The sequence below is a fragment of the Salvelinus sp. IW2-2015 genome, linkage group LG31 (genome assembly GCF_002910315.2).
Source record: "Salvelinus sp. IW2-2015 linkage group LG31, ASM291031v2, whole genome shotgun sequence".
NCBI classification, from domain to species: Eukaryota; Metazoa; Chordata; class Actinopteri; order Salmoniformes; family Salmonidae; genus Salvelinus; species Salvelinus sp. IW2-2015.
In genome coordinates, this window is record NC_036870.1 from 6,990,426 (window position 1) to 7,014,444 (window position 24,019).

At 41.8% G+C, this 24,019-nt stretch overlaps 1 protein-coding gene across 1 annotated transcript in view; it reads left to right on the top strand.

The window, feature by feature from the left end:
- The first annotated feature begins 20,814 nt into the window (after positions 1-20,814).
- The window catches only part of LOC111956237 (prolyl endopeptidase-like), an 18,117-nt gene continuing 14,912 nt past the window's right edge, over positions 20,815-24,019 (top strand). Inside the window, exons 1-3 of the mRNA XM_023976698.2 lie at positions 20,815-20,974; positions 21,821-21,895; positions 21,994-22,127. Of these exons, the coding sequence (XP_023832466.1) occupies positions 20,933-20,974; positions 21,821-21,895; positions 21,994-22,127 (251 nt within the window). The 5' untranslated portion in view covers positions 20,815-20,932. The remainder of the gene's footprint in view (positions 20,975-21,820; positions 21,896-21,993; positions 22,128-24,019) is intronic.

Genomic DNA, 24,019 nt, shown 5'->3' on the forward strand with positions numbered 1-24,019 from the left:
CTATATCCAATGAGGTGTCTAAGGATGTAAAGAATATATGGAATTGAGGATCAACTCCCCCTCTTAGCCGGTTCTTCCTGCTCCAGATGTTCTTTCAAGCATTGCACCAATCACAAGACTCCAATCCTCCAACAAYAGAGTCTCCCATTGGCTAACGCCAATACCACATCCGTCAGAGCGGTTACTGAGACTTAAGAAAATGGGGGGGAAAGACAATACGAGAATGGAGGGGGATTTGCATAGAAGAAAACAATTCTTAGCACATGATTCCGATCTTATGCCAGATGGATAATTTATGACTGTTGTTTTGTTTGCTTGCCTCTTACGGAACTGGACAACACATCTTGCGCTGGTTGTTTGCCTGTTTTTAAGGGTTGACGAGGATTAAACGTAGAGACTAAGATTGTTTTATTTTGCTTCTGAAGTTATATCTAGTATAGATTATGTGTGAGATGACCCAATGACCTTTATGGTTGACCTAATAAGAGGTCAACATCAGCGACAGTTCAATTTGCTCAGAGAGGGTGTGTTGTTCACTGCTGTTCCCATTTCAAATGACCATGCCAAGTTGACAAGTTGTGGATAACTAGCATGCTACATCAAAAGGTTTCTTGGACTTTTCTGAGATAAGGTGTGTAATGTTCATCTGGTTGACTATATGAGGAACTGAAGTTGTTGAGAAGCAATAGGTTTGATATAATTCATTAATTGAGAAATCACCCAAAGGAAGAAAAAAAAAAGGATAGAGAATAATTGAATTATACYTCAAGCTACAGTGGCCCTCATTTGAGTGATACACCTTAAATAGGCCCCTGCTTAGGCGATGGACCCAAATTGGCCTATTCTGTGTCATCAAGAATGCCAACCTTCTATGGAGGGTGGAAGATGAGAGGGGGGAAACACCATCAACCAGAAAAACAGCAGGCCTCACAAACAAAGAACGTCATCGAAGATATCCCCGGGAAAACAATCCCATTGCACTTTAGTGATGAAAAGGGGAATAATGCAATCATATATATTTAAGGCTAGATGGGGGGATAATCTCCTCGGTAAAAAGGATCTGAGGGCGCACTAAACCGGCCAGAGACGGTAAACAAAGTAGTACCACCAAAAATGTTGTCACGACAGCAATCTCCATTGTGACCTCCTACAGCTCAACCCCATTCCAATACTCTGACAGGATGGTCTGAAGGCCCGTAAACACAGTAGGCGGGGCTGTTGCCGGGTTATCTCTGAGGAACAATGCATAAACAGATAAATTAATCCTCTTTCCCAGTAAAACCAGTATGTGGAGCCCAGCTTAGCTATTTACTGTTTACTACGGTGAATACGTACAGTAAAAGGGAGAAAACAAGATAAGAGAAAAGAAGGGAAGGGAGAGTCAATGAGGGAGATGGAGGAGGAATGAAGAGAAATAGAGTGAACAAAAGTGGTGGAAATACACTTAATATACAAAATATTAAGTACACCTGGTCTTTCCATAATATTGACTGACCAGGTGAATCCAGGTGAAAACTACGATGCATTATTGATGTCACCTGCTAAATCCACTCCAATGCAACTAGTGTAGATGAAGGGGAACCTTAAGACAATTGAGACATGGATTGTGAATGTATGCCATTCAGAAGGTGAACGGGCAAGACAAATGATTTAAGGTCCTTTGGACAGGGCAAGGTAGTAGATGCCAGGCGCACCGGTTTGTGTCAGGTCCGCAGACTCCAATGGTTTAAACGAAGGCTCTGTCACGCCCTGACCTTAGAGAGCTTTTTATGTCTCTATTTTGGTTTGGTCAGGGTGTGATTTGGGTGGGCATTCTATGTTAATTTTTCTATGTTTTGTATTTCTTTGTTTTGGCCTGGTGTGGTTCTCAATCAGGGACAGCTGTTTATCATTGTCTCTGATTGGGAACCATACTTAGGTAGCATTTTCCCACCTGTGTTTTGTGGGTAGTTATTTTCTGTTTTGTGTTTCTGCACCTGACAGGACTGTTTCGGTTTYGTTCATTCTCTTTGTTATTTTGTTATAGTGTAGTTAAAACAAAGCATGAACACTTACCACGCTGCGCTTTGGTCCGATTATTCCTCATCCGATGACGACACCCGTTACAGGCTCACTCAATGTGGAACCGTACCATAAGAGGATGAGACCCCAGGGTATAGCCGTCAATCCCTACATGACACGCAGAGATCCCTACATGACACGCAAGGCCCTGCTCAAAAAACTCTTGCAAAAACATATACATTTCTCACCAAAGAGCTCTGAAAAGAAGAAACCCCTTAAATAAATCCCTCTAGAGTCTAAGCCCTTTCTAATTCGGGTGGGGGGGGTTGTGTTAAGATGGTCATCATTTAGCTATTCGATTTTTTATTTTAAGCCCCCTTAAGGTATCAAAAAAATATATATAATTCGATGAAGCATTGAATTTGGCCTGACTGCTGTTAGCCCATAGAAACGTATTGAATAACAGATTCACTACATGGAACAACAGATCTTTTTTTTTTACTATCAAAAGGAAGTTTGTTGTGAAGTGTCTGTCCTATATCTGAGAGATATAACAAATAAATGAAAAATTTGACACCTATTTAACCCCTTATTTTAGCCACTAAACTACTTCCATATTTACTTCCATTATTTCTTTTTAAATTGTACCTTCAGACGAGTTTTGTGCGGCTTGTGTTCATCCCAGGAAAACAACCAACATGTAAGTGTTCGTGAGGGCCTCACCTTTCCATAGAGGGGTCATATTAGTGTGTAGCCCAAACTGTTTGGACAATACAGACAGAAATGGACAGATCCGTGGGGGCCATAGAGAAAAACGGAGAACACCATCGTGTTCGTGAAAGTCACATCTTTCCATAGAGGTGTTTTGTAGGCCAAACAGTTCAGGCACCACAGACTTTTTTGTGAGAAGACCGATTTTCGGGATGTCTCATGGTCTTACAAACATTGCTGTAGCTCTGCCACCTTTTACCGAGGTGCGGAAGGGCGACGTCGATGGATGCTGTGGATTGAGACGCATCCACCGATGTCACCCTTAAGCTCGATATCTCGAGCTTAAATAGGCAGATTTTGAGCAGATAACCGGCCAGGTTTAGGAGTCACCCCCTGCCTGTTGATGTACGCCACAGCCCTCCTGTTGTCGGACATTACCAACATATGCTGGCCTTCCAACATCAGAAGGAAATGCCTCAACGCTAATAAAACAGATATTAGCTCTAGGTAATTGATATGCCCTTTGTGCTGTTGACCAAATCACTCTTTCCGAGGAGCCCACACACAGCACTCCCCATCCCAGTAAGGATACATCTGTTGTGATCACCCTGCAGGACACTACCCGTCCTATGAGAACCCCCTGCAACAGCAGTGGCGGGTCCCTCCAAGGAGTCAACGCCCTTACGCACGACGGGTATACCTTGAGCCACTGATTGCAGTGGTGTGATGCATTCAGACGATCAGTAATATCAGTAATCAGTAATATGAACTGTTTACTTTGCAAGCTCAACAGCAATTGGGCAAGAATTACTAGCCTACTGGTCTTTTGGTATGTAGGCCTAACAATTGCTTGAAATTTGATAATKTACTTATGAAGCTTGCATTTGGAATTTGTTGATAAAATGAGTTATTACTGTGCCGAAGACTCTCCTCACTTGCGCTCTCCGAACTCCCGCCAGTGGAGAGTGCTTTGTCTTCTTCTCTTGTTTTGAAATGTTTGCTGCTGCTTTCACGTGTTTAAATGCATAGGCCCTATGTGGTAAATCTATATTCAATTTAATACTAAAATAATGAATAGCGTTTCATAAATCCATCCCTGTGCCGTTTTTTTGCAACACGTGGACATTTATGTTTTATAGGCATAAGACACATTTTCCTTTAGCCAAACATTTCTTACTTGCTCTGGGTGGGTGTGATGTTAATCGTGCACATGAGCGTTTTGCAAGACTCATGTGGTAAAAGTTCTGTTTATTTAATTCAACGGTTTCCTTTGTTGATACGTCTCGGGTTATGTCTGAGTTCTGTGTGTCTGTGCCTGTATGTCTCTGTCATTTCTGTTGTGCGTAATAGGAGTGTGTGCGCCTCAGTGCGCATAGTCAGAACGTTGAATAAGATACAATTATTGTTCCATGTATGCTTGGGGTTGAAATGTCATTAAAAAAAAGTTTTAAGTCTGATTAAGACAAATGTACCAATGTAACAATGGATGTGGAAAATTGCCTTTTACATTGTATAATAAGTTTATTGGTTGTAATTGCCAATTGGGTAAATGTATGGCCCTGGGGGCCAAGTGTTTATATTATGTAGACCTACCTGTTAGACAGATTCAATTTGTTTTCTCAAGGGGAGGCTGTACAGTCTTGCCCTCTACCTGTGTCTGTTCAAGTAGGACAGGTTAAGCCTGATACAGAGGCTATTTCTTTTGGGCTATTGCCCGTGTATATTTGGTAAATGTACTTATATATTTTGTATATATGGGCCTTCCACCATTGGAGCACCAAGACCTGTAAATACATCTACACACCTTCTGCTGATGTCGCCGTTATGACTGCTACAAGGTTCCTATTTTACAATTACATAGGCTAATAAAAATATGTTGTTGACAAAATAATGAAAAGGGTTGTCTGGTAGCTTAACAAAATAGACAAAGATTTGTAGTCGAACAAGTCGTTGCATGAATAGATTTTTTTTTTAACTTGACTTGAGACTTGACTTGAAAATGTGTGACTCGACTTGACTTGCTCTTAGAATTCACGACTTGGACCTTTCTACTTGAGACTCGTTCAGGGCAGATGGGGCAGAGCCTGTTTAGCTCCACCTGTTTTTGCCTGTTTTGCATGTTATTTTGGCATTAATATGTGTCAAATGTCAGTTTGCAAACGATGTAAAAAACAAACAAACATTTCTAAGTGACCCCAAATTTTTGAACGGTAGAATATATATATATAGTTTTTTTTTCTCCCCAATTTTGTGATATCCAATTTGTAGTTACAGTCTTGTCCCATCGTTGCAACTCCCGCACGGACTCGGGAGAGGCGAAGATCGAGAGCCATGCGTCCTCCGAAACATGACCCTGCCAAGCCGCACTGCTTCTTGACACACTGTTTGATTAACCTGGAAGCCAGCCGCACCAATGTGTCGGAGGAAATACTGTACAACTGGCGACCGTGTCAGCGTGGATGCGCCCGGCCCGCCTTAGGAGTCACTAGAGCGTCCAAACCTTCCCCGGCCGGGATGTCCTTGTCCCAACCCGGACGACGCTGGGCCAATTGTGTGTCACCACATGGGACTCCCTGTCGCGGCTGCGACACAGCCTGGGATCRAACCCGGATCTGTGGTGATGCCTCAAGCACTGTGGTGCCTTAGACCGGTGCACCACTCGGGAGGCAAGAATGACAGACTTTGTGACAAAGTTTGATGACAAAATTTGACACAAAGTACCGCCGCACCACCTTCGTGTTCAAATGAGCATAGCACAACAAGGTGAGTCCAAAAATGTATTGTATGCTGCTGCATAAATTATGTATGCCAGGGAGATATGTATACTCTAGCTAAGAAAGTAATACTAAGTGTATGTTGTGTAGTAAGCTGTTAGTAGCCCATGTGCCTCACCGTAATAATTTGCTCCCTTTTCCCATCATAATTTCGCCTACTATTCTGACTTGGTGGTGCACATTTAGCCTATAGCCTGTTTTAGAGAATATTGTAAGAGCTTTCATTGTCTGCTTATATGCTCTCTTTATTTATCCTACGATTCTGACTTGGTGTATAGTGAGAATACTGTAAGAACGGCCCATGTTTTGAATTTGGTATTTTATTAGGATCCCCATTAGCTGTTGCAAAAGCAGCAGCTACTCTTCCTGGGGTCTACACAAAACATGAAACATAATACAGAATGACATAATACAGAACATCATTAGACAAGAACAGCTCAAGGACAGAACTACATACATTTAAAAAAAGGCACACGTAGCCTACATATCAATGTATCACTAGCCACTTTAAACAATGCCACTTTATATAATGTTTACATACCCTACATTACTCATCTCATATGTATATTCTGTACTCTATACCATCTACTGCATCTTGCCTATGCCGTTCGGCCGTCACTCATTCATATATTTTTATATTATTATTATTATTATTTATTCCTTTACACTTGTGTGTATAAGGTAATTGTTGTGAAATTGTTAGGTTAGATTACTTGTTAAATATTACTGCATGGTCGGAACTAGAAGCACAAGCATTTCGCTACACTCGCATTAACATCTGCTAACCATGTGTATGTGACAAATACAATTTGATTTGATTTGATTTGAATGCATACACACAAACTATCTAGGTCAAATAGGGGAGAGGCGTTGTGCCGTGAGGTGTTGCTTTATCTGCTTTTTGAAACCAGGTTTGCTGTTTATTTGAGCAATATGGAAGGAAGTTCCATGCAATAAGGGCTCTATATAATACTGTACGTTTCCTTGAATTTGTTCTGGATTTGGGGACTATGAAAAGACCCCTGGTGGCATGTCTGGTGGGATAAGTGTGTGTGTCAGAGCTGTGTGTAAGTTGACTATGCAAACAATTTGGGATTTTCAACACATTAATGTTTCTTATAAAAAGAAGAAGTGATGCAGTCAGTCTCTCCTCAACCCTGGACCCAAACTGTTACAGACCTATATCCATCCTGCCCTGCCTATCTAAGGTCTTCGAAAGCCAAGTCAACAAACAGATCACTGACCATCTCGAATCCCACCGTACCTTCTCCGCTGTGCAATCGGTTTCCGAGCCGGTCACGGGTGCACCTCAGCCACGCTCAGGTACTAAACGACATCATAACCGCCATCGTTAAAAGACATTACTGTGGCAGCCGTCTTCATCGACCTGGCAAGGCTTTCGACTCTGTCAATCACCATATTCTTATCGCAGACTCAGTAGCCTCGGTTTTTCTAATGACTGCCTTGCCTGGTCACAACTACTTTGCAGACAGAGTTCAGTGTGTCAAATCGGAGGGCATGTTGTCGGTCCTCGGCAGTCTCTATGGGGTACACCAGGGTTCAATTCTCGGGCGACTCTTTTCTCTGTATACATCAATGATGTTGCTCTTGCTGCGGGCGCGATTCCCTGATCCACCTCTACGCAGACGACACCATTCTATAATACTTCCGGCCCTTCCTTGGACACTGTGCTATCTAACTCCAACGAGCTTCAATGCCATACAACACTCCTTCCGTGGCCTCCAACTGCTCTTAAACGCTAGTAAAACCAAATGCATGCTTTTCAACCGTTCGCTGCCTGCACCCGCACGCCCGACTAGCATACCAACCCTGGACGGTTCCGACCTAGAATATGTGACATCTATAAGTACCTAGGTGTCTGGCTAGACTGCAAACTCTCCTTCCAGAATCATATCAAACATCTCCAATCCAAAATCAAATCAAGAATCGGCTTCTATTCCGCAACAAGCCTCCTTCACTCACGCCGCCAAACTTACCCTAGTAAAACTGACTATCCTATCCGATCCTCGACTTCGGCGATGTCATCTACAAAAATAGCTTCCAACACTCTACTCAGCAAACTGGATGCAGTTTATCACAGTGCATTCGTTTTTGTTACTAAAGCACCTAATATCGACCCACCACTGCGACCTGTATGCCCTAGTCGGCTGCCCTCGCTAATGTTCGTCGTCAGACCCACTGGCTCCAGGTCATCTACAAGGCTATGCTAGGTAAAGTGCCGCCTTATCTCAGTTCACTGGTCACGATGGCTACACCCACCCGCAGCACGCGCTCCAGCAGGTTGATCTCACTGATCATCCCTAAAGCTAAAACCTAATTTGGACGCCTTTCCTTCCAGTTCTCTGCTGCCTGCGACTGGAAGAATTGCAAAAATCTCTGAAGTTGGAGACTTTTATCTCCCTCAACAACTTTAAAAATCTGCTATCCGAGCAGCTAACCGATCGCTGCAGCTGTACATAGTCCATCTGTAAACTACCCACCAATTTACCTACCTCACCCCCATACTGCTTTTATTTATTTACTTTTCTGCTCTTTTGCACACAGTCAGTTCTCTTCTTGACAATATCATCTGATGATTTATCACTCCAGTGTTAATCTGCTAAATTGTAATTATTCGATTTATTGCCTACCTCATGCCTTTGCACACATTGTATATAGATTCTCTTTTTTTTCTACCATGTTATTGACTTGTTTATTTGTTTACTCCATGTGTAATCCTGTGTGGTCTGTTCACACTGCTATGCTTTATCTTGGCCAGGTGCAGTTGCAAATGAGACTTGTTCTCAACTAGCCTACCTGGTTAAATAAAGGTGAAATAAAAATAAATAAAAATAAAAACTCTCAGCCAAGAGAGACTGGCATGCATAGTATTTATATCAGCCTTCTGATTACAATTAAGAGCAAAACGTGCCGCTCTGTTCTGGCCACCTGCAGCTTAGCTAGGTCTTCCCTTGCAGCACTGGACCACACGACTGGACAATAATCAAGATTAGACAAAACTAGAGCCTGCAGAACTTGCTTTTTCTGTGCTGTACGTTTCCAAATTGCTGAACAAATAGTTATGTCCGTCCTAGCTCGCTCATATATATCTTAATCGAAATTACAGATTGCCTCTTATCCGCTCGTCGTCCCCGTTATGACATAGTTTGTACATCTTAATTGTCAGTAGAAACCACATTTGTTTAAGCAAGTCAGCCATATCAGCTTATGTTTTTTTAAAGGCGGTAAATGAGGCTGATTGAACTGTTTCGCTGTCAAACAAGGTTCCGCTGATAGCCAGGTGTAGCAGTGGTAAGGTGTTGGGACTCTGCTGTTGGGACAGCTTTATGTAGGCCCTAACAGTTTGTGGGCACCGTTTGTCACCGTTATAGTACAATTAATGCATTGTTTAGTGTTGTGTTGTGTAGTGGCTTTGCTGACATGCATCTAAAACGTTTTGTGGGAGTTTGCAAGATTGACATGTAAAATCGCCACTGCTTGAGACAAAAACCGATACGAAGACCCACAACTTGTAACATCTAGGGGGACGAGTACTCTCTCCCCACTAACAGACACCTAAGTCAGAGCTGAATCTCGTTGTCTTCCTGTGCTTGAAAAGTTTGTAAATTGTGTAACACCTTCTTCCTTCAGGTAATGTGAAGAGTGAATAATTGAGAAAAATGAATGCGGCATTCATTGGCCCGCTGGGTGTGATTTCAGGTGAACATGATTGGTCGTTGACTCCCAATAGTATGTTATACCGAGTGACCAACTGAAAGGGAACCACAGTGGATATAGAGGGTGCAGTTCACTACCTCAGGAGTAAATGTCAGTTGGCTATTCATGTACGAGCATTCAAGACATGCAGATTGTACACCAAGTAATTGCCTATATAAGGAAGACAAAGTGAGAACTCACACTTTCTCAGTAGTGTCTTTACCCACCAAAGTTGGAGATGCCATATGACTAGTGTCAGACAAAAATATCTAACCACAAAATTCACACCCCTGGGTACTGTAGCATGCTATCAGAGAGGAAAGAGGGAGGTATGTAGCTTCACAAATAAGTATACAGCACTCCTTTCTGCAGAATCCTTGTCTTGTCTACATTCGTAAGACCGTGCACCTTTGCTAGCATAACCTAATGACATTATCACTGCAAGCAATACAAGTAATACAACAATGGTCTGCGATAGCAAAGCTGTGATAGTATTGGTCTTGGGATGTAAGGATCATTCATGTTGCCCATCTACAGCTAAATGCTATTCATGTGGTAGCATAGCTAAAATCTCTTTGTCTGAGCTCAGTTACAGTAGTTGGAAACAGCATGGTACAAGTTCATTCACTTACCTTTTTATAGTAGACCTGGGCCCAGATTCACAAAACCTTCTTAATTAAGAAGAAATTTCTTCTTAACTGCCAGGTCTAGATTTAAGGAGAAAGTTAAGCAAAGTTGCTATTCCTTAAAAAGGTTATTGGAATTTTTCTTGCGCTATTTCTTATGTTTCTCTTTCAGCAAAAAGTGAAGAAGAAATTAGATTCTTGAAAATAAAGTTATTGGAAATGTGCTTAATTCGAAGATAGCTAAACCCTTGTTTTAAACTCAGGGCCGTGAGAGAAAAAGCTCATGAAAGCAATTGAACATGTTGAATTCACTCCCGAATTTAATCTGAAAGTTTCAGTATTAATTATTTTAAACGCAAGAACATGTTTTAGAACAGTAATTTTACTAAGAAATATGCTAACATGATTGCCATTGCTAGCTAGATAACTAGCTAACACGGTTGCTTAGCAACGCACATCTTAAGAAGATTTGTAAGAAGCTATTTGAGAAGTTCGTAAGAAAATAAGAAAATCTTAAGATATTGTTGAGGAATTGCACTTACGAACTATCTTGTGAACTACTTATTTTTTTTCTTACGTTTTTGTGTAAGAAGTGTTTTGTGAATCTGGGCCCTGTAACTCTAACATTGTGATACTGTGGCTTCCAGGCTTCCAGACTAAAATCACACAGGTAGATAATGAATATCTCCTGTTTTTATTCAGGAACTTCTACCAGCACCTGTAGTGTATCACGCTACTCACTGCCTTATGGGATACTTCTGAGAAGAGTGGTGTAAACCAGCTTTTAAAGGGAATATCTTCAAAGAGACTGAGCTAAAGTCTGAACGGTCTGATTTTGAGGCTATGAATCTATCAGAGATGTAAATTCTCTCAACTCTCTAATATTTATTTTGTACATAGGACGTAGTGGCAGGGGATGTTGCATGGTGTCTGTGCCCTGGACTGTGGCTAGCTCATGCTTGCTACTGTAACTTAGTTTGTTAGCTGGCTAGCACACACTACCGACACTAGTTAGCAAACTTCCAGATTTTAAAACCATTAGGCCTAGATTTTTGGTAGCTTAGGCAAGCACACGGTAACTTGCTATCTAACTTGAATTCTTTATTGATGTGAACCATTACATTTGTGTTTAATGTAACTAGCATGCTCAGTCTAGCTAACTTTCCCTGTTTTTACTATGTTTATTCTGTTTTTGTTAGCTGGAGCATGCACATGCTAATACAAACTCMTTAACTAACGTTTTTTTGCTGTGTGACAAAACTATTTGATTTGTGTTAGCTGGGGCCGGCACTTACTAACTCATGATAGCCGTTTTATTTTTAAGTTGGGACACGCTAGCTTTTTAATTTTACTATAGATCCACATTATTTGATTTTTGGGAAGATTTGTCATCATGACAGTTGTAGCTTATCCCCACACTAATTAGAAAACATGCTCAATTCCACAATCAACAAACACAGGCTTTATCCATATGCCACATACGTACGACCTCCAAAATACCCCCTCAGAAGTGGATGAGGGGTGTTACACTGTCTGCGTGGGCTAGGGGTTAACAGGTGGGCTCGTCTACAGGGGCGAACCACCAAAAAACCCCAGAGCGACTTTACCACAGATCCGTCTACCAGACATGGAGGATTTGGGCCCAAATCCTACAGATCAATAAAAGTGTCTGCTAATTACGCTGGTAGCGAGAGGGGAAAAAGAATGAGAGGAGGAGGAGGAAGAGTGGAGTATCCTATGCTGATTCAGTGGTGTCTAGACAGTGGAAAAACCCCAGACAGACACGCCCAGGGAGCAAAGCAGGAGAAGTACAGTGGATGAGGTTACCTGACTCACACATCACTAGGCAATAACATATATCTTAGTCCCATTATAGCCCTCTCTCTCTCTCTCTCTCTCTCTCTCTCTCCTCTCTCTCTCTCTCTCTCTCTTCTCTCTCTTCTCTCTCTCTCTCTCTCTCTCTCTCTCTCTCTCTCTCTCTCTCTCTCCTCTCTCTCAATTCAATTCAATTCAATTCAATTCAATTCGCTTTATTGGCATGACATAACAATGTACATATTGCCAAAGCTTACTTTTGATATTTACAATATGAAATAGTAAGAATCAAAATGGTCAACTGGCAACAGTAACAACAATAACAAGGGTCAAAATAACCATACATTGAACAATAACAATAAGCATACAGAAGAGGACATGTGCAGGTTGATTGGTCTGTCAGACACTGTCCCTCAACTTATGGCAGGCAGCAATGTGTGCACTGCAACCCACAGCTCTCTGCGTCCTCCCCAACAGGACGGGTAGCCATTCCTCATCAGAGAGGTCTTTGAAACCTTGAATAAGGGTTTCAAATTTTGGGAAATGACACTCTCTAAATGTTTATATTTTTGACATTTTATCAGGAAATCCTCTCTCCTCTCTCTCCACTTATTTCTTGGCACTCTTCAGTTCAGTGTTACCGCAATCGGTTTCTCTGACCTCAATCCCCCCCCCCCCACCTCCTTCTACTCCCTCCTTCTTCTATCCATCATCATCACTTTGACCTAATTCTCCATATTTAATCTGCTTTTTCTCCCCTTTCTGACAACAATCAACCCCCTAATTGTCTTTAATCCTGCTAGTCTTTAACTGTCCCTCTAGGCCCTACGTGTGCTCTGCCATGGGGATGGAAAACAAATATGATAACACGACTGTATATCTGGTATTTTGCCACCACCACCACTCCCTCCTCATCCCATCTATTACAACTGATTCATAATACATGGAAATTGGACCGGCGTATTTCATGTAGCGAAAGATAAGGGAGGAGATGGTTAGTACTTCCGATCAAATGAGTAGCGTACAATAACATTTTAGTGGTGTTTCGATTTGATTTTGTTATCTGAAAGGAATAGAAATGTATGAGAATATGGGAATATTTGTAATATAGTGGTAAAATGTCATGAATTATTTCAGTTGTGTATTCACTGGTAATCATGAGCGAGATGATGTGAAAAGGAGGTGAGACATACCATTCAAATCAAGCTCTTGGTACTAAAAAGCAGACAAAATGTATTGAAGGGAGAAACATAATTATCATAGCAGTAAGGTAAGAAATAATACATGTACCTTCTGTTGTAATAATGGACATCTAATGTATGTCATGTCTGCCAATGTCCATGAAAAGTAACAATAAGCCTAACCAGATGTAAACACATTCATAAATACTCCCAAGCCTGGCTTTATATGATGTCTAAAGACAACACATCTGCACATTGTCAATTTCTATATGAGGAGTTTATAAAGCACCACGCTCAATTGTAATATGGCTTACAATCTAGMATTTCTGAGCCAAACATATTAGCTTGGACTACTAAGCAGATGATCACCAATGGAAAGGTTTGTGARGTACATCCGATATTGAATTTATAACCACAATGATAATCAAAATATTCTATATGATATGTAATCACAGATTATCACTTGTCAGCCCCTCATCCTCTACACCATCTGTTGAGGAGGGGGCTGATCACAATGCTCCCCTCACTGTGTGTGTGTGTGTTTGAGTTCTGCAATTACCTGACAATGTAATGAGTGAACACATCATATATGCTCTGAGCTCTTTCTTTCCCTCTCTCTTTATCTATGTGTGTCTTTTTCAGTGCCCTRACAAGGTCTCCACCCCTTAATTTGGCAGTGAACAGAGAGCAAGTACAGTTCCAGCCACCACCAAGTCCTCTCCCTCTCAGGCTGTCTGTACACTGTGCACTGTGCACTGTGGCAGTCTCGTGGCTTCTCTATAATCTGACTGGCTAATCCCAGTGCAAATTGGCAGGCTACCTGACTCTATGTGTTAGTCCATTAGCCCATATGCACGGAGGGAGGGAGGACCACTGTCTCATCGGCCTGTCTGGCTCTGGCTGCTTTCATTACCACCCATCTGTCTGTGGCCTGGTCTGCTTTCCTCCCCACTAAACCCAGCCACACCACACTTTAGTTAGAGCAGGCCAGGTAGGGCTGTATGCGTGCTGACTGATCGATCAATCAGCTCACAGAGTTGCAGTATGGTGGTACGGTAATGGATAGGAGATGCTGCTGTCCTAAGTGCTAAGTCCCAAGTCTTGTTGGCGGTGTCATCATCATCACCAGTCGTCAGATTCATTGCTCTCATATTTATCTCCACTGATGTATCATATCATTGCATTTAACAGTTCATACTTATCATTATCATCATCATCATCATGCTCACCGTCCTCTTTTTTGCTTATCTGGCAAAGATAAGTGTACTTTAAATGTTCTGTCTTTTCTGTCAATCCCTGCCAACTACATTTATAAATGGGCATTACTGATGCAAAAAAGTTGTTCCACTATTTCAAGCTTCCTTTGTCTGGGGCTGTGTCCCAAATGCTACCCTCTTCTTAAAGGGTTCTTCGGCTGTCCCCATAGGATAATCCGTTTTTGTTCCAGGTTTAACCCTTTTGTTCCCAGGTAGAACCTATTTTGGGTTCCATGTAGAACCCTCTGTGGAAAGGGTTTTACATGGAACCCAAAAGGGTTCTACCTGGAACCAAAAAGGGTTCTTCAAAGGTTTCTCCTATCGGGATAGTTGAACAACTCTTTAAGGTCCTAGATAGCACCTTTTTTCTAAGAGTGTATTCCTTATGGGCCCTGGTCAAAAGTAATACACTAATTAGGGAATAGGATGCCATTTTGGGACACAGTCTTGCTTTTCACTGCAACACTAATTAGACCAAAATTAGCCTTCTGTATGACTCAATGATTATCTTCCCTCACCCCTCCCTCCCTCCTTCTCCAAGTCGTTTTCACAGCTTTATGGATTAGACAGATTAAAACGTCTGAAACTCAAAACCTGTTTTTGTTCTCTCCAACTTTAGGGCTAATCCATGATGCGCTACGGCTGCGCCATATCACAACAACTGTCTGTTTAGACAAAACCCTTTTATTCCTCAGTAAATTCATATCTGAAACCGCAATAGAGAAATAACAGTACATTGTGGAGGCTCACAGCCTCACATTCACACTAAGCTGAAAAAGAGTTTGTGTAAAATATGCACTCTTATGACTCAAATAATGTTACTCCAAAAGTTGAACTGTTTACAGCATCTTGTTTTTGAATGTTTACAGCATCTTGTTCGACTGTTTACAGCATCTTGTTTTTGAACGTTTACAGCATCTTGTCTCTGGCTGTTTACAACATCTTGTTTTTGAACGTTTACAGCATCTTGTTCGACTGTTTACAGCATCTTGTTTTTGACTGTATCTTGTATGCTTTTTTATGCTTCACAAACAATGTTTCTGTTTCACGAAATCATATGGAAGCATGCAACACAGACCTCAAGCCTTAGACACATGAAAAACAAACATCACTAATAGTCTACTATTGAAAATTAGTAGTAGCAGCAGCTGTTTTTGACAACAAAAACAGTGAAGCAATCAGTCTGCTTGACAGGCTAATTTCTCTAAAAGTGTTGAGTGTTGAGAGGACCACCCAGGGTTGGTGTGTGATGTGTTGTGTGTAGGGGTGTTTGGTCAGTCGCTTGCCTCTGTAGTTCCTCCACACACCCTGAGGAGAGACTATCTGTCTGTCTGCTAGAGTCAGGGGAGTCCAAAACACCTGCTCCAATGGGGGGGGGTTGATGAGGCATTGTCAGAAATCCCTCCAATCTCCTTCAAGTTAAACAACAAGAGTGATTCACTCTCTCTCAAGGCCGTACACAGTGATCATTAACCTCATGAACGGAATTAGGCATCATCACACTATTTCAATAGAAAGCACAGTAGATGGCAAATTGTTGACATCAACTTCTTCTTATAACCAGATTATGTTATAAGGAAAAGTGTCTAGCAGAATGGGGAGTTGTGAACCGGGAAAAAGGTTGATTGGCGACATCATTTCCTTTTGGGTGTGACTTGCTGAATGTCTAATAGTCAGGTGACTTTAAAAAAATCAGAATCTGTTCTCTTTTATCATGTTAATCATTGACACATACTGCGTCAATAACAACACTATGGTCTATGAAAGGATGTACTACCCTCTCCCATTCTTGTGAATAGTTTGTGCATAGTGTACAGTACGTTTAAACATATACGATTGTGTCTGTGCATTCAAGAGAGTATGTAGGTATTTAGTATACGAGTGTGTGTCCAGGCATGTATGTACTTCTATACAAATCTATACGTGCATAATCTGGGTGATGCTCCTGTCACGTCTACCATGTTGACGCATGTCTGTCAGCCTGCCCTCTAAGGTATGGCTAATGTGGGGGTGTTTTAGTTCCCGGAATGGAAGAAGACAGACAGGGTGGAGAGACTTCAGAGCAGGATGGGCCAGTGTGTTTGGGCCTGAGGTGAGGACGGATAGCCAACCCCTGAGGACACAGATAGGTGAGTGCTGTCAGGACACAGGATGAAACAACACCACAGGAAAGGTAGTGTTGCTAACGCAGATCTGTCCATACCACCACCACCTCTACTGTGTTGCACAACAGGATCCTGGAACAAAAGCATCATACACAAGTGTAATACTGCAAAATCCTGCTGAGAGAGGGAGAGAGAGAGAGAGTATATTGTGTTTGTTCATAAATGCTTGATACCCAGGAATTGGCTTCTTAATTTAATTTTAAAAACATTTGTTGGGACAGTTTGTCTTATCTTAATGTCTTTGTTGTTTGTTGCCATTTTTGTTTGCCCAATACAAACCTCTGCTGAAATTTGGGAAATTACAAGACAACTCATTGACATCAATGCCAGAAAAATGTCCCCGGATCTCTGCCAAGTCTCTGCCAACTGGCATTTAATTGAACTGCCTCAATGGTGTGTGTGGGTGTTTTTTGTTGGGTTATGTTTGTTTTAGAGTGCGAGGGTATGCACTTTCCAGGCAGTGGTGTAAAGTACTTCAGTAAAAATACTTTAAAGTACTACTTAAGTATTTTTTTTGGTATCAGTACTTTACTATTTACATTTTTGACAACTTTTACTTTAAATTCACTACATTCCTAATGAAAATAATGTACTTTTTACTCCATACATTTTCCAAAGTACTCGTTACATATACATTTAGAAGCTTTTGATAGGTTAATTGACATCATTTGAGTCAATTGGAGGTGTACCTGTGGATGTATTTCAAGGCCTACTTTCAAACTGTGCCTCTTTGCTTCACATTATGGGAAAATCTAAAGAAATCAGCCAAGACCGCAGAAAAAAAATTGCTGCTCAGCAAGGAAGAAGCCATTGCTCCAAAACCGCCATAAAAAAAGCCAGACTACTGTTTGCAACTGCAAATGTGGACAAAGATTGTACTTTTTGGAGAAATGTCTCTGGTCTGATGAAACAAAAATAGAACTGTTTGGCCATAATGATCATCATTATGTTTGGAGGAAAAAGGGGGACGCTTGCAAGCCGAAGAACACCATCCCAACCGTAAAGCACGGGGTGGCGGCATCATGTTGTGGGGGTGCTTTGCTGCAGGAGGGACTGGTGCACTGCACAAAATAGATGGCATCATGAGGAAGGAAAAATATGTGGATATATTGAAGCAACATCTCATGGCATCAGTCAGGAAGTTAAAGCTTGGTCGCAAATGGGTCTTCCAAATGGACAATGACCCCAAGCATACTTCCAAAGTTGTGGAAAAATGGCTTAAGGACAACAAAGTCAAGGTATTGGAGTGGCCATCACAAAGCCTTGACATCAATCGTATAGAAAATGTGTGGGCAGAACTGAAAAAGCGTGTGCGAGCAAGGAGGCTTACTAACCTGACTCAGTTACACCAGCTCTGACAGGAGGAATGGGCCAAAAACCCAACTTATTGTGGGAAGCTTGTGGAAGGCTACCCGAAGTGTATGACCCAAGTTAAACAATTTAAAGGCAATGCTACCAAATACTTATTGAGTGTATGTAAACGTCTGACGCACTGGGAATGTGATGAAAGAAATTAAAGCTGAAATAAATAATTCTCTCTACTATTATTCTGACATTTCACATTCTTAAAATAAAGTGGTGATCCTAACTGACCTAAGACAGAGGATTTTTACTTGGAATAAATGTCAGGAAATGTGAAAAACTGATTTTAAATTTATATGGCTACGGTGTATATAAACTTCCGACTTCAACTGTATATATAAACTAAACATAAAAAGAAACGTCCTCACTGTCAACTGAATTTATTTTCAGCGAACTTAACATGTGTAAATATTTGTATGAACATAACAAGATTTAACAACTGAGACATAAACTGAACAAGTTCCACAGACATGTGACTTACACAAATCGAATAATGTGTCCCTGAACAAAGATCAAAAGTAACAGTCAGTATCTGGTGTGGCCACCAGCTGCATTAAGTACTGCAGTGCATCTCCTCCTCATCGACTGCACCAGATTTGCCAGTTCTTGCTGTGAGATTTTACTCCATCTTCCATCAAGGCCCTGCAAGTTCCCAGACATTTCTGGGGGAATGGTCCTAGCCCTCACCCTCCGCACCAACAGGTCCAGACGTGCTCAATGGGATTGAGATCTGGGCTTTCGCTGGCCATGGCAGAACACTGACATCCTTGTCTTGCAGGAAATCACAACACAGATGAGCAGTATGGCTAGTGGCATTGTCATGCTGGAGGTCATGTCAGGATGAGCCTGCAGGAACGGTATACATGAGGAGGAGGATGTCTTCGCTGTAACGCACAGCGTTGAGATTGCCTGCAATGACACAACCAAGCTCAGTCCAATGATGCTGTGAAACACCGCCAGACCATGACTGAAACTCCACCTCAAATCGATCCCGCTCCAGAGTAACAGGCCTCGGTGTAACGCTTATTCCGTCGACGATAAACGCTAATCAGACCATCACCCTGGTGAGACCAAACCGCGACACTTCAGTGAAAAGCACCTTTTGCCAGTCCTGTCTGGTCCAGCGACGGTGGGTTTGGTGCCCATAGGCGACATTGTTGCGGTGATGTCTGTTGAGGACCTGCCTTACACAGGCCTACAAGCCTCAGTCAACCCTCTCTTCAGCCTATTGCGGACAGTCCTGAGCACTGATGGAAGGATTGTGTGTTCCTGTTGTAAACTCGGGCAGTTGTTGTTTGGCATCCTGTACCTGTCCCGCAGTGTGATGTTCGGATGTACCGATCCTTGTGCAGGTGTTGTTACACGTGGTCTGACACTGCGAGTGACATCAGCTGTCCATCCGGTCTCCCTGTAGCACTGTCTTAGGCGTCTCACAGTACGGACTTTGCAATTTATTGCCCTGGCCACATCTGCAGTCCTCATGCCTTCTTGCAGCATGCCTAATGCACGTTTATGGTTCATTGAACAAGCTTGGGAAGCAGTGTTTAAACCATTTACAATGAAGATCTGTGAAGTGATTTGGATTTTTAAAAATGATCTTTGAAAGACAGGGGTCCTGAAAAAGGGATGTTTCTTTTTTTGCTGAGTTTATAAATATACATACATACAATATAAATATACATACATACATACAATATGTATGTATCTGTGTGTATACATATAATGGTGTCTAAAGACAGTGTATGAATAGAAAAGGTGTGTACAGTAGTAGTTATATAGGATGAGCCATGGCTAGAATACACTATATACATATACAGTGGGTAAAACATTATGTAAACATTATTAAAGTGACCAGTGTACATGGAGGAGTAACACACATAAGGACTTTGAAACGTGGTCCCTGTCACACTCCTGCAACATGCTTATTTCAACAACCCACACACAAAACTACTCTCTCTCCAAAATGTAGTAAGCAATCCCCGAAAATACACAATCCAACCAATGCACTTCTATTATATTCATACAATTATTAACACCAAACAAAATCCCTTGTTCATACCCACTCAGATTTCCCCCTGGGTTTAGATGTGCAAGTGCTACTGAAAGGCTTTAAATAGTGTACTGGTGTACTCATCTGGGTAAAGTCATGTCGTCCAAGAAAAGGAAAACACTGCAATAACCTTTTAATAAATAAGACCACTTATGTATTGAAAAAAAGTTATTGTTGCAAACTTATTAAAAAAAAAAAAWAATTGTTGAACAATGTAGATTTCTACCCCTGTTCTTTGCTCTAGTCATGCCCCCACTGACTGTGTCCTGCACTGACCTACCTGACTGAATCGATGATGGCATCATATTATCATTGTGGTGGCAGGTAGCCTAGTGGTTAGAGCATTGGGGCAGTATCTGAAAGGTTGCAGGATCAAATCCCTGAGCTGACAAGGTCAAAATCTGTTGTTCAGCCCCTGAACAAGGCAGTTAACCCACCCCATCCCCGCTAGGCTGTCATTGTAAATAAGAATTTGTTCTTAACTGACTTGCCTAGTTAAATAAAAAAATGTAAATAACTTGTTGGGAGCTGGGCAGACCCATGTTGTAAGTGTGTCAGTCCCATAGAGATATTTACGGTGTCTGTGAGAGCATGGGTGGCGCCATTGAGGCCATCTCCATTTTCAAGTAGTCCATTTACTTCTATGAGTTGGTAAACAAACTGAAAGGGTGCCACCAAAGGGTGTGTTGTTTGAAAAGGTATAAAGCCAAGGTTGCCAATTTACTGCCACCTGGAGTTATGGAATGTTTGCTCACAAGTAGAATTCATTGGCTGATCCGTCCTGATGACCTGGATGGAATTATGTGATCCTTCCTTAACCTATAGGAAGTCCCACCCAGTTGACTACTTAATAATTGTGAAAGTCCTCAATGGCGCTCCCCATGCTAAAATGGGCTTTTGGGCACTAGATTCTTCTATCTATCTATATTTTCAAACCCGAGAGAAGTAACATGATTAGTCATTTGAATCCGACTGAAGGAGTACATTTTATTTAAAAAATTACTTTTTGGAATATTAGTAGTATGTTTTTCCCCCTTCCTCCTTTTCTTCTATTATTTGGCAGTTTTCACCCCATCCAGCAGGTGGCACAGTTGGTGTACTTCGCCATAAAAGAAAAGTAAGTAAAACATGATTTCACTTTCACTTTGGGCTACCTGTCACTGAGTCTTTCAGGGTGTGGAGTAGTACAGATAGGCAGGCGTGCTAACAGAGAAAGGAAAAGGACTGACGGAAAAAAGTCTTGAAGAGACATACGAACACATTTAGACACTACCATGACATTTAAGTACCCGGCAGCTCGGAGAGATGARAGTAAGGTCGGTGTCAAATTTGAACAGCTCTCTCTATCTCGCACTCTCTGCTTCCTCTCTCTCTCGACCATTCTGTCTTAAAGTGGTAGGCGCACAAGCAGGAAGAGATTGAATCTTATTAAGAGAGCAAAAAATAGTAGGCCTTCACTCTGTGCAAAGTCAGTCTGGCCGAGCCACAGAGAAAGCATCCCTAAATAGGTCCCATTATGGCGCCTGTGAGCGAACAGACAGCAGCATTGGTGCAATCTCAATTTCAAAGTAGTCTTTTTTGGGGGGGTGGATCCCTCCTGATGACCCAGTTGGACATGATTTCAACAGAGTCACCAGGTGGGATCAGCCAATGAAGTTGGAAGTCCCACACAGTTGACTACATTAAACTACATTAAAATGGTGGAAGCCCTCAATGGCACTGCCCATGCTAAAGAGGCCTTTTGGCAACTAGAGGCCTCTATCATTCTCTATGGGCTAGGCTGAGTAACCCTGAGAAAAAACATGGTTTCTGTTTCCCATTTGGTTTAGCCTCTACAGGTTCTAACAAAGGCCTGTAGTTCCGAGTAAGACTGCTACTTTTATCTTTAGTGTCATACACTGTTGTGGGCTATAAATCAGTCTGTAAATGTTTCATATATAATTAATCTGAATTTCATTGGACATTGCCACATCAAACCTCATTCAATCAATGTCATATTTAAATAAGGCAATTTATTGACATTCTGTAGAACTCAGCTGTCAACCAACTCTGCTGTGGAGTCATTACACATCCTTTCCAAACATTGTGTGACATAGCCTCTTTCTTTCTCTTTCCGTACATGCAGTCATACTTACAGTAACTGTTGTATTTCTATCCTGTAGGTGGATGACTACCATGGGGTTAAGATATGCGACCCGTATGCCTGGTTGGAAGATCCTGACAGTSAAGAAACTAAGGTGGAATCTGCAAAGACACATAATGACAAGGGATTCGTTTCAGTATTGCAGCTACCTATTCCTGAACACTGACGTGTTTGTGTGTTTGTTTTGCCCAGGCCTTTGTGGAGGAACAGAATGAGCTGTCCATGCCATTCCTGGAGCAGTGTGCGGTCAGGCCTCAGTTTCACCAGCGGCTAACTGAGCTCTACGACTACCCCAAATACAGCTGCCCCTACAAGAGAGGAAACAGGTTAGGAACTAAAATACAGCTGCCCCTACAAGAGAGGAAACAGGTTAGGAACTAAAATACAGCTGCCCCTACAAGAGAGGAAACAGGTTAGGAACTAAAATACAGCTGCCCCTACAAGAGAGAAAACAGGTTAACTAAAATACAGCTGCCCCTACAAGAGAGGAAACAGATAGGAACTAAAATACAGCTGACCCTACAAGAGCGGAAACTGGTTAGGGAGTAAAATACAGCTGCCCCTACAAGAGAGGAAACTAGTTAGGGAGTAAAATACAGTTGCCCATACAAGAGAGGAAACAGATAGGAACTAGAATGCAGCTGCCCCTACAAGAGAGGAAACTGGTTAGGGAGTAAAATACAGCTGCCCCTTCAAGAGAGGAAACAGATAGGAACTAGAATGCAGCTGCCCGTACAAGAGAGGAAACTGGTTAGGGAGTAAAATACAGTTGGTCCTAAAAGAGAGGAAACCAGTAGGAGCTAAAATACAGCTGCCCCTACAGCTGTCTAGTGATGTTACTTTTGATACCGGAGCACCGGTAAATAGAAATAGAAATCGCTATTGCAGCTAACTTCGAAGCAGTGTGCCGACGCATGTATCCCTTTATCAAAATTACGTCATCCATGATGTCCGAAGCTTAGTTTGATCACGTGCTTTTTCAAACCGTATGTTGCAAAATGCGAGATCCCACTGATTTCGCTGTAGTTCCGGTGCTTTCTTCTACTCCAAGCTGCTTTCAAACACCGACCTCTACTGGACAGTTAAAAACAAACTGCAGACATCTCAGAACAAATTAGTCAGGATGATTGTTAAACTTCCAGCACCTACTCATCTTAACCATTCCCACGTTGAAGGACTCAGATGGCTCAACGTGGAGGAGAGAGTCTGTCAGAATAAAGTGTGTCTTGTACATATGCTTGTCCACGGTATGGTCCCCAGGTACTGACTATATGCAACGACTTTAACTTGGTCCGCGATAACCATAACTCATCTACTAGAGCGAGTGAAACTGACGTTGTTCCTTTTAGATTTAATAGTGGTATGGGGAAAGAAACTTTTTTTTGTACTCAGCTGCCATTCTTTGGAATAGTCTTCCAAAGAATTTGAAACATATAAACTCCATAGGCAGTGTGAAGTTCTCACTATAAAAATAGCTAATTAATAGCATGTCTCAAAAGTGAGTCGTAAGACTACATACAATACGTGGGTGAGATGAAAGTACCTAGGATAGCATATGGTCTGCCTTTTGGTGCCTATTGTGTATCATATTGTAATTGTCCTGTGTGTGTATAGACAGTAACCAGTCAAACGTTTGGACACACCTACTCATTCAAGGGTTTTTCTTTATTTTTACTATTTTCTACATTGTAGAATAATAGTGAAGACATCAAAACTATGAAACAACACAATATATTTTATATTTGAGATTCTTCAAAGTAGCCACCCTTTGCCTTGATGACAGCTTTGCACACTCTTGGCATTCTCTCAACTAGCTTCAACTGGAATGCTTTTCCAACCATTTGAAGGAGTTCTCACATATGCTGAGCACTTGTTAGCTGCTTTTCCTTCACACTGCGGTCCAACTCATCCCAAAAGATCTCAATTGGGTTGAGGTCGGGTGATTGTGGAGGCCAGGTCATCTGATGCAGCACTCCTGTCACGACTTCCACTGAAGTCGTTTCCTCTCCTTGTTCGGGCGGTGTTCGGCGGTCGGCGTCACCGGTCTTCTAGCCATCGTCGATCCACTTTTAATTTTCCATTTGTTTTGTCTTGTTTTCCTACACATCTGGTTTCCATTTCCCTCATTTAAGTGTTGTGTATTTAACCCTCTGTTCCCCCCATGTCCTTGTGTGGAATTGTTTGTTTGTAAGTGCTTGTGCACTATGTTACTGGTGCG